The sequence below is a fragment of the Helianthus annuus genome, chromosome 1 (genome assembly GCF_002127325.2).
Source record: "Helianthus annuus cultivar XRQ/B chromosome 1, HanXRQr2.0-SUNRISE, whole genome shotgun sequence".
NCBI lineage: Eukaryota > Viridiplantae > Streptophyta > Magnoliopsida > Asterales > Asteraceae > Helianthus > Helianthus annuus.
In genome coordinates this window covers 77272856-77288168 of record NC_035433.2, presented here as the reverse complement: position 1 = coordinate 77288168, position 15313 = coordinate 77272856, and the positions used below count along the sequence as shown (strand labels likewise).

The 15313-nt window shown below is 44.0% G+C and overlaps 1 protein-coding gene across 1 annotated transcript; it reads right to left on the bottom strand.

Annotated features, from left to right (window-relative positions):
• Nucleotides 1-585: 585 nt before the first annotated feature.
• Nucleotides 586-14868, bottom strand: LOC110915089. Its single transcript, XM_022159756.1, has 2 exons — nucleotides 13973-14868; nucleotides 586-1363 (listed from the first exon to the last, which is right to left on the bottom strand). The coding sequence occupies exons 1-2, from the start codon at nucleotides 14866-14868 to the stop codon at nucleotides 586-588; spliced, it is 1674 nt and encodes a 557-aa protein (XP_022015448.1).
• Nucleotides 14869-15313: the final 445 nt, after the last annotated feature.

Genomic DNA, 15313 nt, shown 5'->3' with positions numbered 1-15313 from the left:
AATGCCCACATCGGTGTGAAACACTGTTTTTTCTTCATCTTCTTTGGACATCTTGATCTGGTGGTACCCTTTGTACGCGTCCAGGAAACATTTGAATCGGTAGGGTACCAAGGAATCGACCTTTAAATCAATCTCGGGCAGCGGGTATGCGTCTTTAGGGCACGCCTTATTTAGATCTTTGAAATCAATACACATTCGCCATGTGCCGTCTGGCTTTTTTACCATAACCGTGTTGGATACCCATGTATGGTATTGCGTTTCCCTGAGGATTCCAGCTTCCACTAATTTTCGTACTTCTTTGACAACTGCTGCCCGTCGGTCCGGGGCCATGCTACGTTTACCCTGTGCGACCGGCTTAACGCCTGGGAGCGTTGCAAGTTTGTGTTTTGCTTTATCACGGGGGACTCCTGTCATGTCAGAATGCTCAAAAGCGAAGATGTCAACATTTCTTTTTAACAGTTTCTTCAGGTCGTTTCTAACTTCTGGAGACAAAGTGTCCCCGATTGTGACCATCTGGTCCGGATGGCATGTGCTTAGTACCCATCTTTTGGGGCCCGTGGCTCCGGTGGGCCCTTGGCGGCATCTTTAGGTACTCAGTACTTCTCCAATCTTGTCAAGAAACACAGTAGCAATACCTCGCGGTGTAGGAAACTTCAAGAAACCTCTTGCCGTGGAGACTATGGCGTCCAATTTTCCCAGGGTGAATCTTCCGATTATCACGTTGTGGTATGACTCAGCGCGGACTACAAGCAAGGTCAGGAGTATGGTTCTTTCTTTAGGTGACTGCCCAAAAGTTACCGGGAAAGTGATCTGACCGATAGGGTCAACCTTTTCCCCTGTGAACCCTTTGATGGGGGCGTGTACTGATTCAAGCAACTTTCTATCTTCTGGTTGCATTCTGTTGAAGCAATGCTCATAGATAATGTCTTCCGAGCTCCCGGTGTCGACCAGGATTCGCCTCATGTGGTAGTCTCCTACTGCCGCGGATATGATCAGGGCATCTGTAGTGAGGTGCAAGTCCTCCATACGAGGTTCTATGGTCATCGTTGCCAACATCCAGGGTTCGAGCGTGGAGAAACTCCGTTTTGCCCCCCTTCCCATATACGCGTGTACCATATTCAATTCACGCGGCCTCTTGCCTGCCGCCTTGTCACTTTCTTCCTTGACAACAGGCGGGCCTTGCTTGATATCTCTTACTAGGTGTGCCAATTTGCCCGCCTTTACAAAATATTCGATCTGTTTCTTGAGCTGAAAACAATCGTTGGTGTCATGCCCGCTCCCTTTGTGGTACTCACAGTATTTACTCGTATCTTTGTTAGGTTTATCTTTCAGTGGTTTTGGTGGGTTAATGTGACAACCCTCACTAAACCAGGTATCCGTACGATTTAATTAATAAATAATTGCTGCTTAATTACTGTGCTTAACTGAAATTGCCAATGAACTGCTACTTGTGAAATGAAAAGTTTCGACAAAATAGCAATCTTTGAGAAAGATGACGGGAAGTTGTAAAGGATGATTTATTCTAAAAATGAGGTTTTTACGATATTAAGTTATTTTACACATAGATCCACAAAATATATCGGGATCTACACTATAGTTTTCGGAAAAACCACAAGTTCATGTGATTATGCGATTTACATACTTGTCAACTACTTTGATGTGTCGAAAGTTGATTGATTGATTAAAGAAGTGTTGAAATGATTTTGTAAAAGAAAATGATACGCTTGAAAGCGTGGCCACCTCCAGTTACAAGGGAAACTCTGGCGAAATTTTTCTAAAATCTAACACTTAGAATTATTTACAAGTGTTAGAGCTATTTTTGATATGCTTTCAAAATATATTTCGCCACGACTTTATTTACAAATATTCGGAGGTGGGATTTTCACAAAACTAAACGTGACAAATATATATTTGGTAAATATAATTTTTCACAACACTGTTTATGATTATTTTGTGAAAATACACAAATATTATTTTTAGAGTAAAAATAATATTTCGAACGATAACAGCTCCAAAATAATACAAACGCTTACACGACAAACATGTAAGTTACGCCGGTAATTATTATTACCACTTAATCGTTAAAACGTAACTTACGCATTACGGAAATATTCATGAACGCGTATCTTGTCGACGCATTATTTTGGAAATATTATGTGAAGTGAAAATATAATATTTTTGAGAAAAATATTTATATTTTGGAAGTAGAAGTAAAAATATATTAAGTGGGACTTAATGATATAATACAAACACACATGTATTAAATCCCCCATCCTTGGGAAGGAGATTAACTACCAAGTACATGCAAAATATAAACACGAAATAGTTGTCTAACTATTTCCCAAAAACTTAAACTATAAAGCTAAGGCACGGCCATCCGTCTAATAGTATTAGCACATGTAGGTCGTTGCACAGCTGCCTGACATTCGGAGTACTTGGTATAGCGACGCACTGACTGTGAGTTCATGTCCCCCTTTTCTCTTAACTGTTTTCAGTTTTCTAAACTGCGGGGGTGAAATACATGTTACATTGATTATGAATACTTTATACATGGTATGGTTAGCGTAAGGAGGTTTGTTACTTAGATAATGTGAGTGGGTAGGCGGAAACTTGAGGCCATTAATCCTCATAGTAGGACCGAGGGACAGGAGCGGTAGATCTATCTGGGTGTAGCGAGCCCAGCCCCAGGTCCAGCATAACGGACCTCGGGGTGACTTAGTGCCCGACGCATAAATCCGCTAGGTTTGAGTCTTCCTACTTGCACTTCACACATATCAATGGCCTTGCAAACCATTGGTGATCTCTTTTTCCTTATTTGCTACATACCAGGATTTTTGATAAATACAATGGTTTATTTACTCAATTTCGCATGAACTCGCTCAACATTATTGTTGATTTTTCAACTTACATGTATTTCAGGGAATTAAAAGATCTGGCACGGTATGGCATGTTTTCCTGTGCATTAGTCACCGAGGTCATCCAGGGTTTGGGGAATGTGACTCTTTCCTGGACAAGTCACAGTCCTTGAATCATGTCTATGTTATGTTTGGGTTTGTAATGTTTGAACAAGTTTATGGTTGTTAGGGTGTTATCCCGTTAAGACAATGTTATGGTATTTTTATTTTAATGGATGATCTTGCATATTTTAATTCATATAGCTTTGTTATGATTAAGCTATGGTATTAAGAAGTCACACCAAATTAACCATGCTTCCGCAAAGCCAGGGTGTGACAGCTTGGTATCAGAGCTCTGATCATAGCGAACTAGGATTCCTTCTCGAGTCTAGACTATGATCACTAGGGCTCTCACGAAAACATTTTTACTGCATACCACCTAAGTCCAGATCCAAAACCTTTTTATAAACAAATGTTGAGCGCATTTTATTTATTATTTTTAGGCTCAGTCTGGGAGGCTGAGGCTCGGTCTGGGAGGCCGAGGCTCGATCCAATGGATCGAGGTAGTTGTCTAGTGGGACTAGGGAGTCAGTCTGAGAGACTGGGAGGCTAGTGGGACTAGGAAGAGCAGTCTGGGAGGCTGGGAGAATAGGCTAGTGGGACTAGGAGGATTATGTGATTTTTACTTGGTGACTTATGTGATTACCTGATTGTATAACTGATTATTTGAGTATAGTTGTGTTTATGTTACTGACATCATGAGTCACCTGTGCCATGCGACATGTTTGTGCGTATGTGACTCGGACACCACCGGACCCCTACCTATCGTATCTGATGACCTCCCATCTTCGGAGCATGAGGTGCATACATCTGATTCCACCAGCACGGACGACGACGACTTCCAGCCCTTCGCACTACCCGAGGGTGCTGATGAGCCTGCGGATGGCCCCCCTGCTGAGTACTTATCCCTAGTTGTGATTCCGGCTCCTATTCCTTTAGCCGTCTATCCCGCATATGACTTACTACTCGACGCCGAGGCTGACGGCGATATCGATCTGTTTGAGGATGAGCCTATAGAGGATGAGATCCCGGACGCAGCCCTACTTCCTGCTGGCGATCTTCTGATGAATGCTGATGCCCCTGCCGAGGACTCACCCGCACATTCACCGGTCCCAGACTCCTTTGAGTCTGTGGCTTCCGCACCTTCTCACGAGGTGAGCGCACAGCACTTTGCACACGACTCGGATCCTGACCAGGCATCCTCTGCTGCACCTATCCCGAGCTTTGCATTTGAGCATGACGACATAGAGGATTCTGATCCCATTTTTCCTCCGGGATTCGACCCGGATCATGATATTGAGTTTATCCCGATGGACCAGCCCATGGAGGATCCCGCTGATCCAGTTGATCCTATTGATCCCGATTTTGATTTTGATATGGCTTTTGATGACCATGAGCCTGCCTTGGCTCCTGAGCAGGCAGCTGCTCTAGATCCTATGCCCGAGCATGACCCCGTACATGCTGGCATCCCAGTTGAGCCCGTTCTAGCTGACCCGCCCGTTGATGATCATCTGCAGGATGATCATGTTATTGCTGTCGATCCTGTTGTTCCTCCACCTTTTGTTGCTGATATACCTGTTGAGCACATTGCACCAGTTGATCCTATTGTTGCTCCCCTATTTGATCCCGTTCCACTTGAGCCTGAGCACGCACTATTTGCAGACCACATGGATCCACCGGATGAGCATGCACAGCACGGTTGGATACCTGCTGATGAGGACGTTCCACCTTTGCCCCCTCAGATCCCTGTTACACGACCTGTTGATTTCACTTTTCAGGTTCCCCAGTTTGTACCTCTAGCGAGGCCTGGAGAGGGCTCTTCAGCCCATCCTTTTGGGCACGTACCGATGTCTATTCCCTTCATGCCCCAGATGTCATCTGTTCCACCCTCTACTTCACCATTTCATGTGGCACCATTTGACCCCACTAGTGAGCCTTTGCTTTGGTCGACACCACCAGCCATGCCACCTACTGATCCATACCATCCGTTTCATGTGGGACACACTATAGAGGACGTTTTGATGTCCTTCGTTCATCAGCACGAGTCACACACGCAGCGTCTCCAGGAGCTCGAGAGAGCTCAGCTGCCACCATGTTCATGCCATGGTCAGATACACTCTCCTCTTCAGCCATGTCGATCATTACCCCCAGATTTTGCTGCTCGTCTCTTTACACTAGAGCAGCAGGTTGCCTTTGTCATTCGCACTCAGCAGGCTATGGAGGAGGACTGGCTTCAGCTACGTCGCTTGCTTTACACTTACTTTCCCCCTCCTCCACCGCCATCTGTATAGAGCTCATCAGTACTGCTTGTGTAGACGTTGGTGAGAGGACCGCGATTGCTATTGGTTACATAGCATTTTGGAGACTACATGATGATACTGACTTTTGACACATACTTGATGTATTTGATGTATTTGACACTGATTTGATATAGCTTTTGGAAAGGGGTGATGTAGCCCCTAGTTGATTGATGATTGTATGACACAGTGATGTACTGATACACTTACGTTGTGGTCTCGATATATATGGCAATCGCAGTATTCTCATCATATTTGATTCGCTTGATTGCTTATTTATATTTTATGACATGGGATGTTGTGTGTATATTTTTATGACATGGGATGTTGTGTGTATAATATTTGTGACATGGGATGTTGTGTGATTAGTATTTGTAAAGTATTGATAACATGAGATGTTATGTGCTATTACTATTACTATATACGTACGCTTTACTATGGCCTGACCGACGTACACATCTTTAGAAGATGCCGCCAAGACGTCAACCACAGCAAATGCCCACTACTCAGGACGAACTACAGCAAGTCATTGCTGCAGCTATTGCTCAATATGCTGCCTCTCAAGGAGGGATGAGTGGAAGCAACTCTGGCAACACTGGCAACAACAACAATCCACCTCATGGTAACCCTAAGTCATTAAGACATACCATGACCTAAATGGATTTCCTTAGCAGGAATGCTAATGCCAATCATGCGTTATAATGTATGTGCAGGGTGCACCTACAAACAGTTCTTGGACTGCAAGCCCGTAAACTTCGATGGCACAGGTGGTGCTGTCTCCTTCGTCCGCTGGGCTGAGAAAACCGAATCCGTACTTCGCATGAGCAAATGCGCGCTGGATCAACAAGTCACTTATATCTCAGGGCTATTTTTGGATGGAGCCCTATCATGGTGGAATCTACAAGTCCAGACACTTGGCGAAGCTGCTGCTTACGCGCTGACTTGGGCTGAACTGAAGGAACTCATGCGCAAGAAGTACTGTTCCCGCGCTGAAATTCAGAGATTGGAGACCGAGTTCTGGCATCTAAAAATGGAAGGTCCTAAGATAGCTGAGTATGTTCAAAGGTTCCACGATTTGTCACATGTGGTACCCTACATGGTCACACCTGAGTTCAAGAGAATTGAACGCTTCATTTGGGGATTAGCTCCTCAAATCATCAGCATGGTGACCTCCTCCAAACCTGCAACTATCACTGAAGCCATTGATTTGAGCGTGGCTCTCACCGAGGAGGCAATTCGTTTGAACAAGTTTGATGAAGCGGAGCCTAAGAAGAAGGAGACTCATGTGGAGTCGTCAGGTGGTAACAAACGAAAGTTTTCGAACTTCAAGCAGGGCACCGGAGTGGTGGTTAAGAAAGGAGAGCAGAACGCGCCAGCTCAGGATACAGCTGGTGGTAGGAAGAAAGGAAAGGGATATATGGGTGCACAACCCAAGTGCAACTCATGCCAACGACATCACTCTGGTCGTTGCAGGCTAAGATTTTGTGAATCATGTGGGAAGTCTGGTCATACGAAGGATTTTTGTTGGGCTAGTGCTGGCCGGGGAGGCTAAGGAGGATCTGGGAATAGGAATAATCGTGGTGGTAATGGGAACCGCCCCAAGGAAACCATGGAGGTGATGGAAATCGGGTCAATCATGCAAGGAAACCATGAATCGAAATCAGGGAAACAACCAAGCGGAAAACAATGGTGGGAACGGGCAGAGGCCCGGATGTTTCAACTGCGGCGACATTGGGCATTTCAAGAGGAATTGCCCGGAATTGAACCAAGCCCGCGGAAGGGTTTTCAACATAGAAGCAAGGGAACCGCGCCAGGATCCCAATGTTGTCACTGGTACGTTCCTTGTAAACCAACGCTATGCATCCGTTTTATTTGATACTGGCGCCGATTATAGCTTCGTGTCGTTAGAATTTAAGAATATGCTTGGTTTAGCCGCTAGTAAGTTAGATGTTCCGTACTCGATCGAATTAGCAAATGGAAAGTTAGTAGAAGCTAATGAGGTGATCCGAGGCTGCGTAATCGAATTGGGAGAGCGTGAGTTCGCTCTAGATCTACTACCAGTCCAGTTGGGAAGCTTCGACGTGGTAGTAGGGATGGATTGGTTATCAAGTAACAAGGCCGAGATAGTTTGTCATGAGAAGGTCGTTCGTATCCCGACCGATGATGGTGAGACCATTATTGTTCACGGAGAGAAGCGTGAGACGCCGTTGAGGATTATTAGCTGCCTGAAGGCAAGAAAGTGTTTGCAGAAGGGATGTGCTGCCTTTCTGGCACACATTGTAGATAAGAAGGCTGCTGAGCCAAAGATCGAAGACATCCCTGTCGTGAGGGAATACCCAGAAGTCTTTCCAGAAGATTTGCCTGGCTTGCCGCCTCAAAGGCAAGTGGAGTTTCGTATTGACTTAGTTCCAGGCGCCGCGCCTGTGGTTAAGGCACCCTACAGACTTGCTCCGTCTGAGATGCAGGAACTGTCGACACAACTTCAAGAGTTGTTAGACAAGGGATTTATCCGACCGAGCTTCTCGCCTTGGGGAGCTCCAGTTTTGTTTGTCAAGAAGAAGGACAGTAGTTTCCGTATGTGTATTGACTACAGAGAGTTGAACAAGCTGACGATCAAGAACAGGTATCCCCTGCCAAGAATCGATGATCTGTTTGACCAACTACAAGATTCAAGCTTCTATTCAAAGATCGATCTTCGATCTGGATACCATCAGCTACGGATACAGGAGGAGAGTATCCCAAAGACAGCCTTCAGAACTCGATATGGACACTACGAGTTTCTCGTTATGCCATTTGGTTTGACAAACGCACCTGCAGTGTTCATGGATTTGATGAATCGAGTTTGTAAGCCGTACTTGGATAAGTTCGTGATTGTATTCATCGATGATATTTTGATTTATTCAAGGACGAAGGCTGAGCACGAGCAGCACTTAAGAGCCATTCTGGAGCTGTTAAAGAAGGAACAGTTGTACGCCAAGTTCTCTAAGTGCGAGTTTTGGCTAAGAGAAGTGCAATTCCTTGGGCACGTGGTGAATGGAGATGGAATCCACGTGGATCCCACCAAGATCGAGGCGATCAAGGATTGGGAAACGCCAAAGACGCCAACCGAGATTCGGCAATTCTTGGGTTTGGCTGGCTATTATCGAAGGTTCATTGAGAACTTTTCAAAGATCGCCCAACCATTGACGCTCCTCACTCAGAAGGACAAGAAGTTTGATTGGGGAATCAAACAGGAGGAAGCATTTCAGATATTGAAGGATAAGCTTTGCAACGCGCCAATCTTAGCTCTACCGGAAGGTACAGATGATTTCGTGGTATACTACGACGCATCGCGTCAAGGTTTGGGTTGTGTGTTGATGCAACGCCAAAAGGTTATTGCCTACGCGTCACGCCAGCTGAAGGTACATGAAAAGAAATATACCACACATGACTTGGAGTTAGGCGCAGTAGTTTTCGCTTTGAAGATCTGGAGACACTACCTTTATGGTACGAAGTGCACAATCTTCACAGATCACAAGAGCCTCCAACATATATTCAACCAGAAGGAGCTGAACATGAGGCAAAGACGATGGGTAGAACTGTTGAATGACTACGACTGCGAGATTAAGTATCATCCAGGGAAGGCGAATGTGGTCGCCGATGCCCTAAGTCGAAAAGAAAGGATCAAGCCCATAAGGGTTAGGGCTTTGGAGATGATCATTCGAACCGACTTTCCTCTGCGCATTCATGCCGCGCAGAAAGAAGCTCTCAAGGAAAGAAACCTTGAAGAAGAGTATCTCCGTGGGATGGAGAAGTTATTGGTACCAAACAGGGAAGGAACGTTGTGTTTTGAGAAAAGGATTTGGGTTCCTCTGTTGGGTGGTTTAAGAAAGATTATTTTTGATGAAGCTCATAAGTCGCGGTACTCTATCCATCCTGGAGCGGATAAGATGTACCAGGATCTTAAAGATTATTATTGGTGGCCTAGGATGGAAGGCGATGTTGCTGTTTATGTGAGCAAATGTTTAACATGCGCCAAGGTTAAGGCGGAATACAAGAAGCCTTCGGGACTTCTGCAGCAACCAGAGATTCCCAAGTGGAAGTGGGAACAAATCTCTATGGATTTTATTACGAAGTTGCCAAGAACGCCAAGAGGCCATGACACTATTTGGGTAATAGTGGATCGCTTAACGAAGTCAGCACACTTCCTACCTATCCGAGAGAAGGATAATACGAGCAAACTAGCCGAAATCTACATGAGAGAGATTGTTACACGCCATGGAGTACCTCTCTCGATTATCTCTGATAGAGACGGAAGGTTCGTGTCAAGGATATGGCAATCCTTCCAAAAACGCTTTTGGCTCAAAGTTGAATCTGAGCACTGCTTTTCACCCGCAGACCGACGGCCAAAGCGAGCGGACGATACAGACACTAGAAGATATGCTGAGAGCATGTGTGATGGATTTGGGCGGTAGCTGGGATAAGCATTTGCCTTTGGTTGAGTTTTCATACAACAACAGCTACCACACCAGTATTGGTGCCGCGCCATTCGAAGCTTTATATGGGCGCAAGTGCAGATCGCCGCTTTGTTGGGCTGACGCAGGTGATAGACAGTTGGTTGGTCCTGAAATGGTACAGGAAACCACAGATAAGATCGCACAGATACGAGACCGCATCAGTGCGGCTCGTGATCGGCAGAAAGCCTACGCAGATCGAAGCAGGAAACCTCTAGAGTTTGAGGTTGGTGAGATGGTCTTGTTGAAGGTATCACCCTGGAAGGGTGTGGCACGCTTTGGGAAACGTGGAAAGTTGAACCCGAGGTATATTGGACCGTTCAAGATCTTGGAGAGAATCGGGTTAGTAGCATACAAGTTGGACTTACCTGCTGAACTGAATGGTGTTCACGATACATTCCATGTATCCAATCTGAAGAAAAGTCCAACTCAAGATACCGTTGCCATTCCTACCGATGAAATTCATGTTGACGACACGCTCCATTTCGTTGAAGAACCTGTTGAGGTCACGGATTGGAAAGTAAACAAGACCCGCCGGAGCAGTGTCAAACTCGTCAAAGTTCGTTGGAATGCTAGACATGGTCCCGAATTCACCTGGGAGCGTGAGGACCGAATGAAAGAGAAATACCCCCACTTATTTCCTGAGAACCCTGCTTCTACAAGCAGAGCTTAAAATTTCGGGACGAAATTTTTCTAACGGCGGGAGAAAGTGACAACCCTCACTAAACCAGGTATCCGTACGATTTAATTAATAAATAATTGTTGCTTAATTACTGTGCTTAACTGAAATTGCCAATGAACTGCTACTTGATTTCTAGCACTTGTATATTCCTGCATCATACTTTGATTTCCGTCACTACATTATTTACACGTTGAACCTTAGTGACAAACATGATGCACTAAAGTACAGTAGCATTAGAACGGATAACCTATTGAACATGCTGATAAAGCCAGCATCAGGCAGACACTGCCTCTAAAGGCCTGTATGAGCCAGAAATATTTTACTACACCGATAGTGAGTGTAGGGATACAAGGGTTGTAAAATTGCGTCTCTAGGAATAAGATATAATGACTGGATGTGCCTAAAACGTACTCTAAGCACGAAACACAGCACTTTTATTAACATACTAGCTTCTGGCTAACTAATAAAGTGCCAAAACATGAGGAAAATATTCCTGACACTTTGTAGAATAAATAGTGTCACTAAAAATATTATTAACGACGCTTAAAAGCTTACTTAAGCACTTTAACGGATTTCTATCCAACCAAACAACCGGACTATACCCGGAACATAAAAATATTGCCAAAAATATTATTGGTCTTTTTCTGAGCCAGTTAGGGTCCCTGATTACCCTAACACCCGCGTTAAAACGCAACATGTAACTAACTAAGTTAACCCCTAATCTAACTTAGTTAATCTAACTAAACTCTAACTAAATACTTGAAATCGAACTAGATACCCCCCCCCCCCTCTTGGGCCGATCGGTCACAATGTGACCAAGACTTGTACCCTTTTGATTATTTTATTGGCTTGTGTCTAGTATCAAGAAGACATAGTGACCATTGGATTAAGCACTTGAAGTTTGTCTATAAAATCTAACCTAGACACATAAGAGATTACACTTCACATTTCACCACAAAACTCTTTCTCTCCTCTCCTCCCAACTCTCGGCCGAACCCCCTCCCTCTCCTACATCCATTTTCGAGTCTTGATCTCTTCATTCCAAGCATATACAAGTGTTCAAGGTCACGTATTAGGAGTCTTGGAGCAAACGGAAGTGGAAGAACCTCGTTATCTTGCTTTTATCCACCACATTTTCGCATAGATTCTTCCCTAGCCCCGAGCTAGAGGTATAACACTTAAAACTCATTCTCGAACATATCTAAAGTGGTTAATAAGATTTGTAACGGTTAAAACTCGGAAACTTGCATTTTGAATCTTTAAAGGCTACTAAAACATGAATATAGTTGGTTAAAAGCTTAATACTTGTGTAAAGGTTGTAGTATTTGAAAGTGGTGATTATTGAGGCCCGATCTACGTAGTGGTAGCTCGGATCATCGTTTAACCCGACTTTGTTAAGATCATGGATCTTGACATAAGCTTGTTTCTATCGGTACAAGGGTTAAAAGGTGAAACTCTACCACACGAGAAACATGAACTTGTGTAAAGGTGTTTTTACTTGTAAAATAGTATTTAAAACTAGCGGATCTACGTATGTACAAGTGGTATTTTCGTAGAACCAAGTGTCGAGAAAAGCATGTTTTATAAAAGTCAGATGACACACTAACAAATATGATTTTTACAAACCACAAGTGTATAAACACTTGTGAAATGAAAAGTTTCGACAAAATAGCAATCTTTGAGAAAGATGACGGGAAGTTGTAAAGGATGATTTATTCTAAAAACGAGGTTTTTACGATATTAAGTTATTTTACACATAGATCCACAAAATATATCGGGATCTACACTATAGTTTTCGGAAAAACCACAAGTTCATGTGATTATGCGATTTACATACTTGTCAACTACTTTGATGTGTCGAAAGTTGATTGATTGATTAAAGAAGTGTTGAAATGATTTTGTAAAAGAAAATGATACGCTTGAAAGCGTGGCCACCTCCAGTTACAAGGGAAACTCTGGCGAAATTTTTCTAAAATCTAACACTTAGAATTATTTACAAGTGTTAGAGCTATTTTTTATATGCTTTCAAAATATATTTCGCCACGACTTTATTTACAAATATTCGGAGGTGGGATTTTCACAAAACTAAACGTGACAAATATATATTTGGTAAATATAATTTTTCACAACACTGTTTATGATTATTTTGTGAAAATACACAAATATTATTTTTAGAGTAAAAATAATATTTCGAACGATAACAGCTCCAAAATAATACAAACGCTTACACGACAAACATGTAAGTTACGCCGGTAATTATTATTACCACTTAATCGTTAAAACGTAACTTACGCATTACGGAAATATTCATGAACGCGTATCTTGTCGACGCATTATTTTGGAAATATTATGTGAAGTGAAAATATAATATTTTTGAGAAAAATATTTATATTTTGGAAGTAGAAGTAAAAATATATTAAGTGGGACTTAATGATATAATACAAACACACATGTATTAAATCCCCCATCCTTGGGAAGGAGATTAACTACCAAGTACATGCAAAATATAAACACGAAATAGTTGTCTAACTATTTCCCAAAAACTTAAACTATAAAGCTAAGGCACGGCCATCCGTCTAATAGTATTAGCACATGTAGGTCGTTGCACAGCTGCCTGACATTCGGAGTACTTGGTATAGCGACGCACTGACTGTGAGTTCATGTCCCCCTTTTCTCTTAACTGTTTTCAGTTTTCTAAACTGCGGGGGTGAAATACATGTTACATTGATTATGAATACTTTATACATGGTATGGTTAGCGTAAGGAGGTTTGTTACTTAGATCATGTGAGTGGGTAGGCGGAAACTTGAGGCCATTAATCCTCATAGTAGGACCGAGGGACAGGAGCGGTAGATCTATCTGGGTGTAGCGAGCCCAGCCCCAGGTCCAGCATAACGGACCTCGGGGTGACTTAGTGCCCGACGCATAAATCCGCTAGGTTTGAGTCTTCCTACTTGCACTTCACACATATCAATGGCGTTGCAAACCATTGGTGATCTCTTTTTCCTTATTTGCTACATACCAGGATTTTTGATAAATACAATGGTTTATTTACTCACTTTCGCATGAACTCGCTCAACATTATTGTTGATTTTTCAACTTACATGTATTTCAGGGAATTAAAAGATCTGGCACGGTATGGCATGTTTTCCGCTGCATTAGTCACCGAGGTCATCCAGGGTTTGGGGAATGTGACTCTTTCCTGGACAAGTCACAGTCCTTGAATCATGTCTATGTTATGTTTGGGTTTGTAATGTTTGAACAAGTTTATGGTTGTTAGGGTGTTATCCCGTTAAGACAATGTTATGGTATTTTTATTTTAATGGATGATCTTGCATATTTTAATTCATATAGCTTTGTTATGATTAAGCTATGGTATTAAGAAGTCACACCAAATTAACCACGCTTCCGCAAAGCCAGGGTGTGACAGTTAAACCTGAGGTTTTCTGAGGCTAAAATTTCAGCCGGTGTCTTGCTTAAGTTGGGGTATTCGGATCGAGGTTTCGACGGCTCATTCCTTGAATAGGAGTTTCGGTGTCTATCGTACCGCGTGTCTTTGTCGTTTCTCTGGTATCGGTCTCCCCTACTTTTGCCTTTAGATCCCCGGTGATCTTTTTCCTCCTGGTTCTTTAGGGCTTCTTTTTTCCTATTGGCTGCATGGCTAGCTGCCACTACCTTCTCTTGTATGACGTATACTTTGGCTATTCGAAGTATTTCATCGATTGTTGGGGGTACACCATCCCTTCCATGTAGCGTTCTCAGTAACTCGTCATCATTGACCCCCTGAAGGAAAGCTCCACATGCCAGATCATTTGTCATGCCCGGGATCGCCAGGCTTTCCTTGTTAAATCCGATGATAAATTTTTCTACCGTCTCATTATCTCGCCGACGGATGTCGAGGAGCTCGTTTCTATCTTTCGTGTGTCTGCGCTGCTGGCTAAACTGTAAGATAAATTTTGATTCTAAATCTTCAAAGCTGTCTATTTCGCCTGTAGGCAGGCTATCCCACCAAACTCGGGCCGCGCCCACTAGCGTTTGTACGAACATTTTGCACCATAAGGGCATGGACCAACAGGCTACTTCGCCGGCGCTCTTGAATAAGTTGAGATGATCATCCGGGTCGGCGAGGCCATCATACTTGCCAACCGTTTGGGGCATCTTGGGTTTTTCCTTGATAGGAGCCTCGGCGATTCTTCGAGTGAATTTAGACCGGAACGTCGCGCCTATCGGCTTGTACGGTCTGGTAAGTTCGTCTTCTTCCACATTTATAGGCTGTGCTGGTGGGGCGCCCATACCCGGGGCAGTTCCCACTATAGGGTTGGAGCTTCCTATTGGAAACACCCGGGGCCTGACCGTGTTTCCCCTGTCGTACACAGGCTCAGCCGTAGGCGGAGTCTGGGTATAAACCGGTTGTGGCGTTGGGACACTCCACCAAGGCGGCATATAAGCCGCGTACGGCGATTGAGCGCTACCTTGCGTCGTTCGCTGGAGCGAATACGCCGAACCCCCGTACGAGGGTAAATATCCTTAAGGTGGTGCATAAAAATACCCAGGGAAATATACTTGGTTTCCTGGTGTGATGGGGGCGTTCATAATTTCGGCCGGCATGACGACCGGCTGATGGGGCGGCGTCGATAATGCCGCGGTAAGCGCCGCTGAGTGTAGCGGTGGCATCGAGTTGGAAATCAGAGGTTGATAGTATTGAGGCCTGCTAGTTTGTGGTGTGACGGTGCTGGGGCTTGCCGATGTGATAACAGGGGCAGAGGAGAGGCGTGAAGCCTGTGCATTAGTAGTTGTCGCTGGGGTGAACATATTACCGCTAGTTCCCCCTAACTCCCTTGATTGCAGTTGTGAGGGCATGTAAAGAAACGGGCTCGTCACCACAGTC